At 33.1% G+C, this 18161-nt stretch overlaps 1 protein-coding gene across 4 annotated transcripts in view; it reads right to left on the minus strand.

Moving 5' to 3' along the window:
- Nucleotides 1-18161, minus strand: part of LOC143082977 (uncharacterized) — a 44395-nt gene that overhangs the window by 7178 nt on the left and 19056 nt on the right. For all 4 annotated transcript variants that reach the window (XM_076259030.1, XM_076259028.1, XM_076259027.1 and 1 more), the window contains exons 3-12: nucleotides 8343-8419; nucleotides 6938-7066; nucleotides 6319-6421; nucleotides 5525-5633; nucleotides 4616-4693; nucleotides 4122-4174; nucleotides 2453-2508; nucleotides 1453-1531; nucleotides 646-729; nucleotides 183-322 (exon numbers count right to left, since the gene is read on the minus strand). In XM_076259030.1, coding sequence (XP_076115145.1) covers nucleotides 183-322; nucleotides 646-729; nucleotides 1453-1531; nucleotides 2453-2508; nucleotides 4122-4174; nucleotides 4616-4693; nucleotides 5525-5633; nucleotides 6319-6421; nucleotides 6938-7066; nucleotides 8343-8419 — 908 coding nt within the window. The remainder of the gene's footprint in view (nucleotides 1-182; nucleotides 323-645; nucleotides 730-1452; nucleotides 1532-2452; nucleotides 2509-4121; nucleotides 4175-4615; nucleotides 4694-5524; nucleotides 5634-6318; nucleotides 6422-6937; nucleotides 7067-8342; nucleotides 8420-18161) is intronic.

The following is an 18161-nucleotide window of genomic DNA, read 5'->3' on the forward strand; positions in this document are numbered from 1 at the left end:
CAGGAATATGATTTATTTGATGTGTTTGAGCTTTTTATTTTGCCATTTGATGGTGGACATTCTGATTTGAATTTACCTTGGAGAAGTTGGAGTCTGGTATTTTTTTGTGTTTTACTTTTTGAAATCAGTTCTTAAATGTATTTAGTTTTTGTTTATCCTGTTACTGTGGAAATTAGACTTACTCCATCTTCATCAAACTCTTCAATGTCACCAGTATCCCTAATACCGGGGCACCAAGTGGGGACTGAGATTGGCACAGATGCTGAATATATTAACTTATTCTTTTTCATTGTTGAAGGAGCTTCTCTTTCACCTCTATCACCTGCAATAAAGTTGACTATATTAATATTGTTATTTAATCAATAGCATACTAGTAGCTTAGATATTTGTTACTCTGTATAAACTTCTAATAAATGTTCTAGTTGATTAGTTTTGAAATTGAACAGACCTTTATTGTATTGATTTTTGTCATGAATTAAACATCATATCTTTACTTGATCATTAAAAGAGCATTTCTTAAGATTTGTGCAAGCAAAACTTAATTGAACCTTTGCAAAAATCCCAATAGTTTTACAATAACAATTCCAAGTGATACGTTTTTGTATTTCTATATTTATCATCTGTATTTCTTCTTTAAGAACTTACTTCCTTCTTCAGATTCTGATTCATCGTCTGACTGATAAAATTGTTCCTCACTGTCAACATCACCTCCATCAAACATAAACATACCTATTAAAGGGAAGTAATTCTTATAATTTTATCCAGATTCTTATAAATTAATGAATTCTAAAGACATTCAGTTAGTTACTAATGTACACTAAAAAAACTTCCTCTATTATATAGAAAACATGTACGGTGCAGTCCGGTGTGTCCACACACCTAAGACTTATGACTTCTCTTCATTCATCTGATAAACCCAACAATTGGATAATAATGTGTGATCACATTCAAAACGAACTTTTATTTCAGAAAATCTTGGTTTCGTCCTCAGCTTTTGTGTAATGTGTGTCCAAAATTAGGGAAACTCCTGCTCTGAGAGTTTCTCAAATGTCCGGTGATTCTGTGCATGCCTTCCAAAAATAGCTTATTGTGAATAAAGGAAAGATTTTATACTTTGAAGTATAGTTGACTTTGAACTTAACACTGCCAAGGATACAGAACAAAAATTATTTCAATCTGATATATATTTGACTTAAATAAAAAAAATATTATCTGATGATGCAATTTTTTAATGGAAATTGGCCAAATATGGTAAATCATTTTATTTGTGTTACAGTGCTAATATGACGATATCTGCTAATGCACGATATTACCTGCAGCTAGGACACCAGGGACTCTACTGTACACCAAAGATTTAAAAAAATAAATAATATCCTATAAAGTTATGTGTTTGTGACAGATAAGCTTAATTTTCTTTATTTAAAGAAATTCTAATTTAAATGAATTACAAACCATCAGTATTTTGATCATAATCTTCCAATGATTGTCCTCTAGGGACTGGTGTTGATTTGGCCCGTGAAAGTGCAGTTTTCTGAAAAGAAATTAAAGAATCTCTTTTTATCTCTCTGTATCTGTGTCATAGACAGAAAAAGAAATTATCCTCTGATTGAAATTTTTTTTTTATTTTATTGTCAATGCTTGTCTTCCGTTACAAAAAATCTTTGGCTTTATGTATTTTTAACTGTGATCACTAAAGTGTTGCAATCCAAAATTCTACAATTTACTTGAGATTCACACCCTATTCCTCAAATTTAAAACTAAAGTGTTCATGCACTACAAATATTTTTTTTAAAATCTGCATTAATATCATTACAAGTAACTCTTTTTATATCAATATCTTGCAAAGTTTCTCTTTGAAACACAAATTTTTAATAGGACTCAATTTTCTAAAGATTCAAAAAGAGTCATCAACATTCTACTTTCCATTTGCTCACAGTTATTGTAGATGATATTCCATTAAAATAGACATGAAGGAAGAAAAAGACTTGCAAAACACTTACCAAACAATATCCTTTTGTTTAGTAATTCAAATTGATATACAACCAATAATGTAAAAAAAATCCCTTTTTATCTCCCCATTTTTTTAAAGCTTACTTAAAGCATACCGTGGATTCATCATTAATCTCTGGATAACAATTATTATGGATTTCAAAGTTCGAGGAAGTACAAGTTTTCAATAAGTTTCTATAGAGACTCTGGCTTAAATACTAGATAAAATATTTACAAAAATATGATTTTTGCTCAGTCCATAAACATTGGTACTCATGAAAATAATTTTATTTAACAGTATATCATTAGATTCATAGCTTTTTTTACTATTTTCATCTTTCCAGTATAAAATTATCATCACATTCCTAGACACCCTTTAAGATCTCACGTACATGTTACTGTAGACTGGCACACCAATTGTTTTGTTATTTATTCCATAAAAGTTTTTGACACCAAGACATACCTGTGACACACCTTTTGGCTTTAACCTTTCTGAAGTCTTTGAAACATTTTTTGACCCTAAAAAGTAATTAAATGTTAAAACATAGTAATAACTAATTTGAACTAAAACCAAAAGTTGCAAAAGGAGGTGAACCAACGCCTGGTGAATCTGTAGTACAATAGAGTCCCTAAAGTGGATACCTGGGGTATGCATGGTCGTTATGATAAAAAACATAAAATGTAGAAAGTCTATAACAAGTACACTTTAGGGACTGCTGCAGAAATTTATTGATCGACATGTTTCGGTGCCTAGGGCACTGTCATCAGGATAAAATTAAAACATAAAGTCATGCTGAAGTACAAAAATTTAAACGTCACAATGTTACTATGGTAAGTAATGTAATAAATAGCTACAGGGGTTTATCTGGGTATTTTGGGAAAAAGGACCCTGGCCAGTTTAGGGAATTTTTTAACGCGGTTTTCAATGAAATTGGGAAAAACAACCAATATACCAGATGTTAGTTTTAGTGTGATTAGTTCATAAAATTATTTGTTGTTGGTGAAAATAAAGTAAGGACTACACCTTCTTTGTTTTTTAAATATAACAACATGGCATTTCAGTTTATTTGAGTATCAAAATAATGAGTTCCAACTTCTTAAAGGATTGTTACATTTTTTTGATTTTGACATGAAAATTTGTGAAATAAAATATTTTAAGTTCTGTATAAAATATATCCTGTTTCTATTTTCTTTTTTATATATCTTTTAGTTTTCAATTTTAGTGTTGCTATGATAGCTGTCACATGTTTGGTTCTTTTCATTTTTTATTTACTGTATTTGATTGACAAACCCGGATTTATATACTTGTCCGTTTCCGGATTTGACCTGGTTTTAGTTTATTCCCACACTTCCTGTTTATTTATTTATGGCAGCCATTGTTTGTCAATGTGGTTTTCATTCAATATGTTTCAACTTGGATTTACAAATTACTTGTTGGCGATTTTTTTTTACATAAAGCTAGCGGTTGAATAAAAAAAACGTCTCTGTCAAGAATAATAAAGATTAAAATGAATTTTGTGATCATTTGGGAATTTTGCTGCCAAAATTGGGAAAAATGTAGGGTTTTTGCCATTGGGAATGGGTCCGAATACCGGACCCTGTGGAATGCTAGAAAAATCCATGTAGCTACTGAAAGTGAAAGTGAAAGTTCATTGTAAGTATGTAAGCAAACTATAAAAAGAAGTTTAAATATAATGTTTTTGTTGTAAAAATTTTTGTTAAAATTATTCTGCCAAAATTTGTTTGTCCTCTTGCACAGTGGAACAAATTATACAATAAGTTGTCAGGCTGTGTATAGGTTTTGTGTTCATTTTAACTTTTTCCCGAAAATAGACGACATTTTACTAGAAATTCCGTACCATTTTGACTGGCTTCCCTTGGCCAGAGGTACTGCTTCCAATCATGTCAGGAATGCTGTAAAATGTTTTGGCCACCAGGAATAAAGAACAAAGTATAAATATCCCTAGTCTATGCTGAATTTTAACTGTGTGAACTTTAGCCAATCAAAATAACACATTTCCATTGAAGACCCCAAAATATTATAAATCAAATAGTAATTTTGTCACCAAAAATGATTTTGTATTTACAAAGCCAGAATAGCTATAAAACTTTTCTGATCTGAAAAAACGTACCTGTATTATCACCAATACCTTTCATCTTTTGCTTTTGTGCTTCTAGGAGAACACTGTAATTACAAATATCAAAATGATAATATAGTGCCTTCAGTCACTTGATATGCTCTAAATGGTCAATACAGAATTTAAAATACTTATAATTTTCAATTCAGCAAAGTTCTCAAACAATCCATACAAATGCAACATTATTTGTGATTTTAGAAAAATGCTACATTATTTTAATTTTAGTTTCTTGTGTACAATTTGGAAATTAGTATGGCGTTCATTATCACTGAACTAGTATATATTTGTTTAGGGGCCAGCTGAAAGACGCCTCCAAGTGCGAGAATTTCTTGCTACATTGAAGTCCTGTTGGTGACCTTCTGCTGATGTTTTTTCTATGGTCGGATCGTTGTCTCTTTGACACATTCCCCATTACCATTCTCAATTTTACATAAAATAATGCTCAACTTCTTTTACTCAGTATATTTTGTTTACAGTTTGTACTTTACCTTATCATTTTTTTCTTGTCTTTCCTCAATTTCTCTTGCAGTTGCTGAAATAGTATTCTCTGCTCCTCTTCATAGTGTCTACAATACAAAACTTGCATAATATTTCTCTTTCCTTTTTATATTGAATGCATGACTCAAATTTGTTAAAGGAATTATTCTTTATTTTTTGTAGATGAACACTGGGTCTTTTGCAAATTATTACAATTCTCTCAAGATATCATTTTTTTTTAATGCATTATAAAGAGCAATCTTTTTAAACCAAAACCTAGATGTTGTTATATGGCATACAGCTATTTATGTCCAATAAATTTACATATTTATTAACAAAAATTCAAACTGATTGGCATGGAAAAGACAACGTTTTTTTTTAAAGGTGTAGTGTAAATTTTCTTGTGCAAGACATGATGTCATACATTTATGACTTACTGAATTGACAATATTAAATTTTGTCAACCAAACTAACTGAGTATGATTTAGAATCATAAATATAGCTCTTGTACATGACAGTAAGTCTTTGGTGATTTCAAGTGTCAGACATGAATTCTTGATTTGGAGAAGCCAAAATGTGAAATATTTTTCTAATATACAGGAGAAGGAAAATTGAGAATGTCTTAAATAATTTTGTAGAAAGATTCATAAGTGAAGGTAACTGGTAAGTGTATCCATAAAATAATACTTCAAAATCAGAATATTTTAATAGTAAGCTACGTTTTGTTAACAAATTTGAGCATTTTACAACATAGACCAAAGGTGATGAATTGATTTTAACCTCAACATCCAAGAAAAAATTTCAAGACCAGTATTCTATAAGATAAAAAGTCACAAAAATAAACTTCATTTTACTGTTACAACATGTACAAGTCTATCTATGATTATCAAAATAATTCTGATCTTTATAAAATGTTTTACTTGATTCTGTTTTCCATTTCAGTTTCCTCTTGTATTAGGTAGTTTGTCAACTGTTCCTGTACCATATTTATTTCACCCTGTAGAGATTCAAATTGTCCAGATGATCGATCTGAAAAAAAACCCTTAAAATAATTGTTGAAGAAAAATCACAAAAAATTTAAATATTATGCCAACAAAAACAACTTAGATTCAAAGAAATTTGCTTAATACTTTCTAACACAAGTAACAGGTACAAAACATAAATTTCATCTGTTCATTGATTCAATAATTCATCTTTAAATAAATGAGGAATGTGTCCCATGGACATAGATGATGCCACTGCTTGCATCTAACGTTAAAAAGGGACATAACTCTAGAACTGTAAAAGTGACACTATCCATTTTTTAATAGTATTTTGTATGTGTTTACCTCTTGTTTCACATGTGAATGTGACAGAGTGTTTTTAAATAAAGCATATTGTATTGTACTTGATCCATAAAACCAGTTTTGTTATTTATTGACATGACTTACGTATGTACCTTCATATAGGTGGACAAAGGTTAAACTAAATGCCCCCTATGGGCATAAAAATGAATTGAAATCTTATAAAATCTCCCTCTAAAATCATTATTAAAAAATTCAAACCTCCAAATGTGTTGATGGGTCTTACAACAAAGTAAAGTGAACAAAAGGTAAAGAGAACAAAAAAAATTACCAACATTATTCTTGACTTCTATATACATGAATGCAATGAACTCCCCTTTAAATTAAATCTAACTGAACTTAATTTCCATCTTTCAATCTTAAAGCCTTACCAGGTATAGTCTGAAATGGTGTATCTTTTTCTGGTAGCACTAGCTCAAATACATCAGAATAATTAGGGTGGTGATGTAATCTATCTATAACTGCAGGATCATACTGTAAAACAAAAAGTTGCCATTAAAGATCCCGTAGAATTATTGTTCTTTGTATAGAAAAGGCACCACATTATGTTACAAGTACTATTTTTTGAAAATTTGAGATATTACATTTAAAATTTTTACACTTGATTGATTTAGAATTGCCAATAGCTGTATCATAACACTTCAATAATGTCCACTATTTCTCATGGTAACAGGCTCTGGTATTTTGTAGGGGAAGGTCCTTATTGTCATGTTTGAATAAACATGATGTTAGAATGTTAACTGCCTTGCTATGCCACTACAAACAGTATGACAGGTTTCTTTTGTTCACAAAAACTATATATAAATATACTAGTTATATGATTCTTTAATTAAAAGTAATGCTTATCAGGACACTTTTCACCCTACAAGATATGTTATAAACATTGGCAGATTTGTGTTTTTAATTTCTGAAATCAAATGGACATCCAACACTATTAAAATTGATTACACATTTTCGGCAATGTCAAGTTGATCAGTCATTTACACATACCTGCACTTTTTGATTAATAAGTAATCTTGAAGATCTTGGTTTTGTTGCATAGACATCTAGCCCACAGTTCAAGCAGCTGTGAACAAGCCATTCTCCAATAGGCTGTCGATGAACAAGGTAATCTTGCTCCTTGAAAAAAAAATAATCATGACATTTAAAAATAAATGGGGAATGTGTACATGGGATGCCCCCACTTGCATATCATATAAAGCTATAAAGGGAGATAACTTTAGGATGGTTAAAGTGACTCCCTCAAAATTCAAATCTGTGTGTTATGGTATTAAACATTGTGTGTAAGTTTCACAACATTTGGTTGAGGCAAACTAAAGTTAGAGAACGGAGACCAACTTTGAGACGTACACCCATACAGATGTACAGGGTTAAAACATAATGCCAACTCTCCTATGGCCGGGGCATAAAAATGTAAGTGCTCTTTCCCCAAAAATTGAAATACTGCACATGGAAAGCCTACTTTATTGAAAGATAATTCATGCAATAGAATTTTTTGGTCATTAAACTTGAATGCATGCAAAATAAGATAATGTAGCATGCAATTCATAGGTATAACTAAATGTATTTTCCTGTAATTTTCTGAATATTAGTATTTCATTATAAGTTTTGAGGAAAGTTTTACCAGGAAAGTTTTACAATTATCATGATTACATACAGCTCAAACAAGTAGGATTCCTAATTATCCCATTCAATCATGTCTTGTCAGTGGTTTATGTCTCTATTAAAATAGCCAGGAATGTGTGCTGATTATAGAGTCCTTTGAGCAGATAGAGGAAGATCTGTAGTACAAACTCTATTCATCAATATAAATTGGGATCATTCTATAATCTTTTTTGATAATCTTACATTGTACAATTCCTTTAAAGAACTACTCTCAATTAAGAAATTATTGCATGCATTAATTATTGCAATTTATGAAAATTCTACATACAGATGCGTTTATCAGATATCAGAATTCAAATTCTAATCATTGCGATACTAACCCAACTATTTACATTAATAAAAATCTCACAGTAATTTCTGAATTTACAGTACATTTGTATGTCAATTTAACATTATATAAATTTTACAATTGGTGACATATGAATAGCTGGACATCCTTTCAAAATGTTTTAGTTCTGAGGAAAACTGATAATATACAAATACATGTATAAATTACACTAAACATGGTAATACAAAAATAAAATCAACGTTTATCTTATTTCATAATTCAAGCTTTTCATTATAAGGGAGGAAACCTAGACATTTCCCCCTAAAAATTAAAACAATGTTCACCATGATCACAGGGAACATTTATTATACAAAATATTATCCTGACTACTCTTAAATATTTCATCAGTGCTGTGTACTTACATATCACTTGACTATAAGATTAAATAAGTCTTACACTTACAATAGTAATTCCTGGGTCAATAACTTCTACTAGTAACACTTTATTTGGGTAAAATGGTGTGTTTTCTGATCCACTATCTGTAATATATGCATACAAATTTTATTAAACTGACCACTAATTTCCTAATAACATAGAAATGATAAACTTAATATGAAATACTGTATAATTTCCATAACATGTGTAAGATAATTATAATAATTCTACCTAAACGTTCACCAATACAGAATAAATTAAGAATTTTGCCATTGTGCCATCATTTACCAGCTTTCTATATTTACCAGTCAGGGAACTTACTTAAATGAGTGAATTTCTAAATCACTGATTCAAGTAACATTATGTTCATAAAGGTTGAAAGTAAGAGTTGTCTTTCTTTAATAATCACCTATTTAAGTACATTGAAGTACAAATTTATCACTAGACTAAGTGATTTAATTTTTAATAATATTCATTATACCTACCAGTGAAAATTGACATTTATTAAATTAGAATATAATTCGTGTTAACTAGTTCTCATCGCAAACATCTAGGTGATCTAGAAATAAAAACATCCCTAGGATGTCCGATCACCTTACCTGTGTAATACACCCCACTACAGGTAAATATACAGGTATTCTCATCAGTTTTAATTTTTGCGAGCTAGCGAACAGATGTTCTCGTCGCTGCAAAGTTTTCAACAAAATTAGAAATTTAGTTTTTTTCTATTGAAGACTTCTTTAGATAACAAAGTTTTAATAATATATCGTTTAAAAAAGGGATATACTTGGTGATATTCGCTCTGACAATGAGTCAGATAATGAGAGCGAAATTAGATTTGAGCAGTCAACAGGTAGTGTTGCTAGAAAAGGTGAAAGGTTTATGAAACATGTACAATTAAAATCTGTTTCAAATGATGTAAACAAAGATGTTGAGTTAAGCTCAGACAATATAACTAGACATAATGTTTTGTCAGAATTGTTTAGTGAGGATATTGCCTCAAACAATGATAAAGGTAGTGTTGGGTTGATTATGGATCAGGCACAAGTCACTATTTTGGAAAACTCCTGGCGGTGTCAGCACCCAGAGAAACTTTCCGCTCATAGAGAGGAATACAGGAGTTGTTTTCCTGTGCATGATAGTGCTGTAGAGTTCTTGCAAGTTCCTAGTCTGGACGACTTGCTAGAGCCAATGATGAGAAAGAATCATGGGCCAAAGGCAGTAAAGTCATGGGATACTGGCCATAGGCAATTATATACACAGCCTTTAAAACAAATTGAAAAGCTTTCATATCAAGGGCAAATGGCGTCTCGAATGAATGTGATTTCAGGCATGTATATGCAACAGACAATGGGTACTCTGCTTGGGAAGCTTGAAAATTCTCCGTCTTTAGAGCATGAGGAGAAAGAATCATGTTGTCAAATTGTGAAAGATTTGTTCTCAATGTCAACTAAGTCTTTGGACCAGTCGGGTAGGACTGGTGCATTCTTTCATTTAGTCAGACGTAAGGCTGCATCACATGAATCAGGTCTTGTGAATTTGTCTGATATAAAAGACAAAACTCAATATTTGCCTCTATCAGGAGAAGGTGTTTTTGGGAATGGTCTTAAGACATGCCTTGAAAAGCGCAAGGAACAAAAAGATCAATTGAATGATTTATTACCTGAACTAGGTCAGGGTAGGAAGAGAAGGGCAGATTTTGACAGAGATTGGCAAAATAAAACTCCCAAGTTCAATGTTGAGCATAATATTGTTAATGCCAATAAGACTAGAGGCTCAAATAACAATAGGTTCAATGTGCCTAAGACATCAAATAGTGGGAGACAGCCACAAAGAGACAGTCAAGGCTATAAGGGTCCTGCAAAAGAGTCAAATAAGGACAAGACCAACAAGACTGGTCAGAGTAGCTGGGGTTCTTTTCGGATCCCCAGAAAGAACAACAGTTGACTCAAAGGTAGGCTCATGTTTAATGATGTGTACAGAGATTCCGGTAGGGGGGCGTCTAAAATATTTTCTTCAAAATTGGAAAATGATAACAACAGATCAGTGGGTACTTTCTATAATAGAGGAAGGTTACAAACTGGAATTTCTTCAAAGACCTGCATGGACAGGCATCAAGAAAACAATACTATCTCACAAAAACGCAGATATATTTTTGGCAGAAATAAATTCTTTATTAGAAAAAGATGCTATAGAAAAAGTATTTTTTCCGGAATCTCTCACAGGTTTTTACAGTACACTATTTCTGGTGCCAAAGAAAAACGGGAAAATGAGACCTGTGACAAATTTAAAACCATTAAATGCACATCTAAAGAAAGTCCATTTCAAGATGGACACAATGAGCAAAGTCATAAATCTAGTGAAACCAAAAGATTGGGCAATTTCAATAGATCTGAGCGATGCATATTTCCATGTACCAATTTTTCAGAAACATCGTCCGTACACGAGGTTTTGCATAGCAAATCAATGTTATCAATGGAAAGCAATGTGCTTTGGCCCAACATGTGCTCCTCGAATTTTTACAAAACTGGTGTCAGTAGTAGCTGCATATCTGAGAACTCAAAATATCAGAATGTCAGTATATTTAGACGATTGGTTGATAGTCAATCAAAACCAACAGCAATTAGTTCAGGATTGCTGAAATGTCTCAATCTGTTGGTTTCACTAGGCTTTATGATAAACATAGACAAATCGAGCCTAGTTCCAAGTCAAGTGATAACTTACTTAGGGGGAGTTTTTCATTTAGACAAGGGCCTAGTTTATCCAACAATGGAAAGAATAGAAAAATTACAGATTTTACTAGAAAAAATGCTTTCAGGTCAGAATTTGGCTCTAGATTTTTTGAAAATTTTGGGGATGATGGCATCGTGCATCGAATTGATTCCCAATGCTCGTCTGTTTATGAGACCCATCCAACTTCATTTGTTAAGTTTTTGGAGACCAGTCAGCAAAAATATGTTGGCACATGTTCCATTGACACAACATCTGAAATCCCATCTTTTATGGTGGAAAAATTCAGCCGACACGCTGAAAGGCCGATATTTGCAATTGCCGAAAATCAATGTGACCATAACGACAGATGCTTCAATGAAAGGTTATGGGGGTCATATGGGAAAACAGATTTTTCAGGGAGTTTGGAACTCAGAACAGAAACTTTGGCACATAAATTGTTTGGAAATGAAAGCTGTAACTTTGACAGTTCAGCATTTTCTGAAAATTTTGAAGGGAAAATGTGTTCTGATAAGGAGCGACAACACAAGCGTAGTGCAATACATAAATCGTCAAGGGGGGACGAAGTCACCAAATTTATGTTACTTGACTTGGGAGCTATGGCAGATAGCAATTCAAAACAACATAGTATTGAAAGCAGCCCATATAATGGGCAAGAAGAATGTTTTGGCAGATCATTTGAGTCGGGAAAAGGTTTGTCCCACAGAATGGTCTCTGAACAAGTCAATAGTGCAGCAGATTTTTCAGATATGGGGAACTCCTTTGATAGATTTGTTTGCGTCATGGGAAAATCGCCAGACAGAAATCTTTTGCACTTGGATTCCTCATCCCAATGCTTTAGCCTTGGATGCTCTGACAATTCCTTGGGAGAACATGTACGCGTATGTGTTTCCCCCAATTTGTCTGATTCCAAGGATTTTGCAATATATGAGGCTGTTCCACTGTCAGATTATCTTGATTGCGCCCCAGTGGCCAAGGAGACACTGGTACACAGAGATTTTACAGTTACTGATAGCATGCCCAATAAGACTACCAGTAATGGACAATTTGTTGTCTCAGTCCAAAATGAAAATGTTTCATCCAAATCCAGAAATATTAAATCTGACAGCATGGCTTCTTTCGACAGACGTTTTAAAACAGAGGGATTTTCTGAATCAGCAAGAACATTGCTCTCAGCTTCATGGCGCGATGGTACAAAAAAGGACTATTCCTCAAAATTCGAAGTTTAATAGCTGGTGTGGTGAGAGACAAATTGATCCATATTCAGCAAATTTAAATCAGATTGCCGATTTTTTGGCTTATTTATTTCATTCTGGTTTGCAATATAGGACAATAGCAGGTTATCGATCTATGTTATCTGCAGTGTTACCTCCAGTGCAAAATTTTCCTGTCGGCCAACACCCTGACATAGTTAGAATTATCAAAGGTGTTTTTAATTCTAGACCTCCTAAGGTTAAAATTCTGCCTGAATGGAACTTAGAATTATTGTTACTGGCTCTTGAGAAGAAACCTTTTGAGCCTATGCAAGAAGTTGATTAAAAGCATGTAACTTTAAAAACAGTGTTTTTAGTTGCCATAACTACATTCAGAAGATGTAGTGATTTGCAAAGTCTCCGTATTGATGACAAGTCAATGAGAGTTCAAAGTAAGGGTATTACTTTTGTAAGACATGGCTTAGCCAAGCAAGATAGACAAAAACATTTTGGAGAAAAATTATTTGTTCCCAGTTTTCCAGAGAAAACTTTAATAGATCCAAAAAGAGCTCTTTCAGTTTATTTGGATAAAACTAAGAATTTTCGAGGAAAGTTGAGTGAATCAGAAAGAATTAAGCTTTTTCTGGGAATAAATGAACCGCACAAACCGGTATCAACAGCAACTATTTCAAGTTGGATTGTACAGGCTATTAGAATAGCATATAATGATGACAATATGAAAGTAAATGCACATTCCACACGTGCTATAGCTCCAAGTTGGGCTTTGTACAAGGGAGCTTCTTTGAAATCAATTCTAGATTCTGCCGACTGGGCAGTTGAATCAACATTCGCAAAGTTTTATTTGCGAGATTTTGATGCCACTAAAGTTTTAGAATAGGATATAAGCATACAAATTCATTTATTTGTATGATATTTTATTTGTATTTGCAGTATAACATGTAGCTGTATATAGATGTAAATAGTGGGTTTTTTTGTTATGGTGGTAGTATTTTATCCTGTTGGAAAGATATTTGTTTGTGGATTTTTTCTTGAAGAAAAGGAAATTCATCCACCACCGTTGAATGAATTCAACACTGCTTTGGAATCAGTATGTATTCTAATTTAATAAATGTCAATTTTCACTGGTAGGTATAATGAATATTATTAACTAGAGGCTCTAAAGAGCCTGTGTCGCTCACCTTGGTCTATGTGAATATTAACAAAGGACGCAGATGGATTCATGACAAAATTGTGTTTTGGTGATGGTGATGTGTTTGTACATCTTACTTTACTGAACATTCTTGCTGCTAACAATTATCTCTATCTATAATGAACTTGGCCCAGTAGTTTCAGAGGAGAAGACTTTTGTAAAAGATAACTAAGATTTACGAAAAATGGTTAAAAATTGACTATAAAGGGCAATAACTCCTAAAGGGGTCAACTGACATTTTCGGTCATGTTGACTTATTTGTAAATCTTACTTTGCTGAACATTATTGCTGTTTACAGTTTATCTCTATCTATAATAATATTCAAGATAATAACCAAAAACAGCAAAATTTCCTTAAAACTACCAATTCAAGGGCAGCAACCCAACAACAGATTGTCCGATTCATCTGAAAATTTTAGGGCAGATAGATCTTGACCTGATAATCAATTTTACTTCATATCAGATTTGCTCTAAATGCTTTGGGTTTTGAGTTATAAGCCAAAAACTGAATTTTACCCCTATGTTCTATTTTTAACTGTGGCAGCCATCTTGGTTGGTTGACCGGGTCATGCCACACATTTTTTAAACTAGATACCCCAATGATTATTGTGGCCAAGTTTGGTTTAATTTAGTCCAGTAGTTTCAGAGGAGAAGATTTTTGTAAAAGATTACTAAGATTTACGAAAAATGGTTAAAAATTGACTATAAAGGGCAACAACTCCTAAAGGGGTCAACTGACCATTTCGGACATTTGACTTATTTGTAAATCTTACTTTGCTGAACATTATTGCTGTTTGCAGTTTATCTTTATCTATAATAATATTCACGATAATAACCAAAAACAGCAAAATTTCCTTAAAACTACCAATTCAGGGGCAGCAACCCAACAACAGATTGTCCGATTCATATGAAAATTTCAGGGCAGATAGATCTTGACCTGATAATCAATTTTACTTCATGTCAGATTTTCTCTAAATGCTTTGGTTTTTGAGTTATAAACCAAAAACTGAATTTTACCCCTATGTTCTATTTTTAGCTGTGGCGGCCATTTTGGTTGGTTGGCCGGGTCACGCCACACATTTTTCAAACTAGATACCCCAATGATGATTGTGGCCAAGTTTGGTTTAATTTGGCCCAGTAGTTTCAGAGGAGAAGATTTTTGTAAAAGATTACTAAGATTGACGAAAAATGGTTAAAAATTGACTATAAAGGGCAATAACTCCTAAAGGGGTCAACTGACCATTTTGGTCATGTTGACTTATTTGTAAATCTTACTTTGCTGAACATTATTGCTGTTTACAGTTTATCTATATCTATAATAATATTCAAGATAATAACCAAAAACAGCAAAAATTCCCTCAAATTACCAGTTCAGGGGCAGCAACCCAACAACGGGTTGTCCGATTCATCTGAAAATTTCAGGGCAGATAGATCTTGACCTGATAAACAATTTTACCCATGTCAGATTTGCTCTGAATGCTTTGGTTTTTGAGTTATAAGCCAAAAACTGCATTTTACCCCATATGTTCTATTTTTAGCCATGGCGGCCATCTTGGTTGGTTGGCGGGGTCACGCCACACATTTTTTAAACTAGATACCCCAATGATGATTGTGGCCAAGTTTGGTTTAATTTGGCCCAGTAGTTTCAGAGGAGAAGATTTTTGTAAAAGTTAACGACGACGGACGACGACGGACGACGACGACGACGACAGACGCCGGACGCAAAGTGATGGGAAAAGCTCACTTGGCCCTTCGGGCCAGGTGAGCTAAAAATGGAACAATTTGTTCCCAAGTTGAGATTTTTAATAATAGAGTTATACCTACCAGTGAAGGGGCCACCACCATCCCCCAGATGAATTTCGAGATACATGTAAGTGTAGATTGAAGGAACATGACAAAAATCAAAACTGATGAGAATACCTGTATATTTACCTGTAGTGGGGTGTATTACACAGGTAAGGTGATCGGACATCCTAGGGATGTTTTTATTTCTAGATCACCTAGATGTTTGCGATGAGAACTAGTTAACACGAATTATATTCTAATTTAATAAATGTCAATTTTCACTGGTAGGTATAACTCTATTATTAAAAATCTCAACTTGGGAACAAATTGTTCCATTTTCAATGATTTTATTGTAGTTTTAAATATAGAATACTAATGATCCAGGGACTAATTATGTTTCTAAACTTATCAGAACCAACATCTGTGTTGTCTAGGATGACCAGGTCATGTCAGGTGATGACCTTGTACTGAATCTAGGATAATGATATAACAAGAGGCTGTCACAACAACAGCAAACCGGATTTATTAACATTTATTTGTGTCCTGGCAATATCACAAGAACCATTACTGATGAATGGTGAAAGTGAAAATCGTCAATATCAAATTTGACCTCCATTTTGTCATCAGTATCAACATATTAAAATTTGAAAAGCTTAGATTGAAAGGTTCATGAGTAAATGCAACAACGTGAATGGAAACGCCATTTTACGATCTTTCAAGAACCATAACTCCTGAACGGTAAAAGTCAAAATCGTCATTATTGAACTTGACCTCTATTTTGTCATCAGTAACATCATATTAAAATTTCAAAAGCTTTGGTTGAATGGTTCATGAGAAAATGCACGGACACGACGGGAAACACCATTTTTCAATCTTTCAAGAACCATAACTCCTGAACGGTGAAAGTCAAAATCGTCATTATTGAACTTGACCTCCATTTTGTCATCAGTAACAGCATATTAAAATTTCGGAAGCTTTGGTAGAACAGTTCATGCATAAATGCACGGACATGACTGGAAACTCCATTTTTCAATCTTTCAAGAACCACAACTCCTGAACGGTAAAAGTCAAAATCGTCATTATTGAACTTGACCTCCATTCTGTCATCAGTAACAACATATTAAAATTTGGGAAGCTTTGGTAGAACAGTTCATGCGTAAATGCACAAACACAACTGGAAACTCCATTTTTCAATCTTTCAAGAACCATAACTCCTGAACGGTAAAAGTCAAAATCGCCATTATTGAACTTGACCTTCGTATAGTTGTCAGTAATAACATATTAAAATTTTAAAAGCTTTGGTTGAACGGTTCATGAGTTAATGCACGGACAAGATTTGATTGCCGACCGCCCGCCCGCCCGACCACCCGGCCGCCCGCCGTACATCCCCAAATCAATAACCGACATTTTTGTCACAAAAATCCGGTTAAAAATCACTTGTTTAAGTATCATACCTCAATTTCCTTCCAAAAAATCACTTCTTTAAGTATCATTATTCTGACAACCCAGTCTAATTTCAACACCCCCGAACAGTGAAATTTTGATGGCGAACAGTAGAATTTTATTATATAATCTGAAAGATGAAACCTTGAACTTTACAGGAAAAACACTTCCAATGCTGGGAAAAATCTGTTAAGAAAGTATCAGTTCATTAAGTTAAGCCATTATTATAGCATTTTTTCCAATAAATAGAATTTACAGCTAAATGATAGCATCAAAGGCATACATTGTTGTAAACCTTGCTACTCAAAAGTGGAAAAAAGTTCATTTTTTTCAATTTTACTAATGAAAAGATATTATCTAAACCTATGTGTTTAAAATTTTAGTAAAACTACAAAATCACAATTTATGACAAAATTTCAAATTTGCTACTTAAGGTAACACGATACCGAATGACGTTACGCCATGAGTTATCGTTCTTGACGTTATCGAATAACGTTCACACATATAAGCCAATGCAGCAGGTTTTGTGTAGCATTTTCAACAGTAACTTTCCCTAGATGCAGAGTGCCAAGAGTTTTTATGCAATACGTAGCGGTTATTTGACATAGATTGTTTTATCGTTTTCCGGCAATCATTCTGCTCATTGTTAATCTTTAAAAAGTATTACTTTACTTTTTAAATATTCTGTTTCTTTGATATTTAAGCATCTGCACACTTTATCTATACATGTTCTTATGCATAACAGACACACTTTTATCACTTTATTTTTATCCTTGGTATAGATATAGGAAGATGTGGTGTGAGTGCCAATGAGACAACTCTCCATCCAAAAAACAATTTATAAAAGTAAACCTTGGTTTATTTTTTGCAATAAGTACTTATTCATGATTCACACCGTATCCCCATGAAATTTTGTTTTGAAAGTAGAAATGTAATTCATAGAAGCTTAGGATGATGTGTGAAAAAAACGGGGAATTTTACAACTATTAATTCGTTTTAAAATGGTCATCAAAAACACCGCTCGGACAAAATTGAAATTTATTTGGATGAGAATACAGATATAATTAGGGGGGAAAGCACAATACAAGCAGACGTTGAAAATCATACAGAAAATAGTTTGTTTGTATGGAATGTAAAAAAGTGGTTATTTAGCCGAATAACTTTTCCTGTGTTCCATGTGTAAACAGTCTCTGAAATTCATTGGTCTGTACAGAGTAAATTCGATATAGTTTTGGAAATATTTTAAAATACATCGCCAGCTTTGTAATCGTTTAAACCACGTCTACTCAGGATGGACAGCAACATTGGAATGAAGCATTAGAAAGTTAACGAAGGCTGAGAAATACATGTGCACTTGATTCGGCAGAAATAAAATAACAAAATTTAGGTTCCGGTACAGTCTAAATAAAGCCAGCCCCCAAGTATCCACTTGCGTCTACAAACACAAGTTGATAATTGGGGCTGGCTGTAGTCAGACAGGTTCCGT

This window comes from Mytilus galloprovincialis, chromosome 7 (assembly GCF_965363235.1).
Source record: "Mytilus galloprovincialis chromosome 7, xbMytGall1.hap1.1, whole genome shotgun sequence".
Classification (NCBI taxonomy): Eukaryota; Metazoa; Mollusca; class Bivalvia; order Mytilida; family Mytilidae; genus Mytilus; species Mytilus galloprovincialis.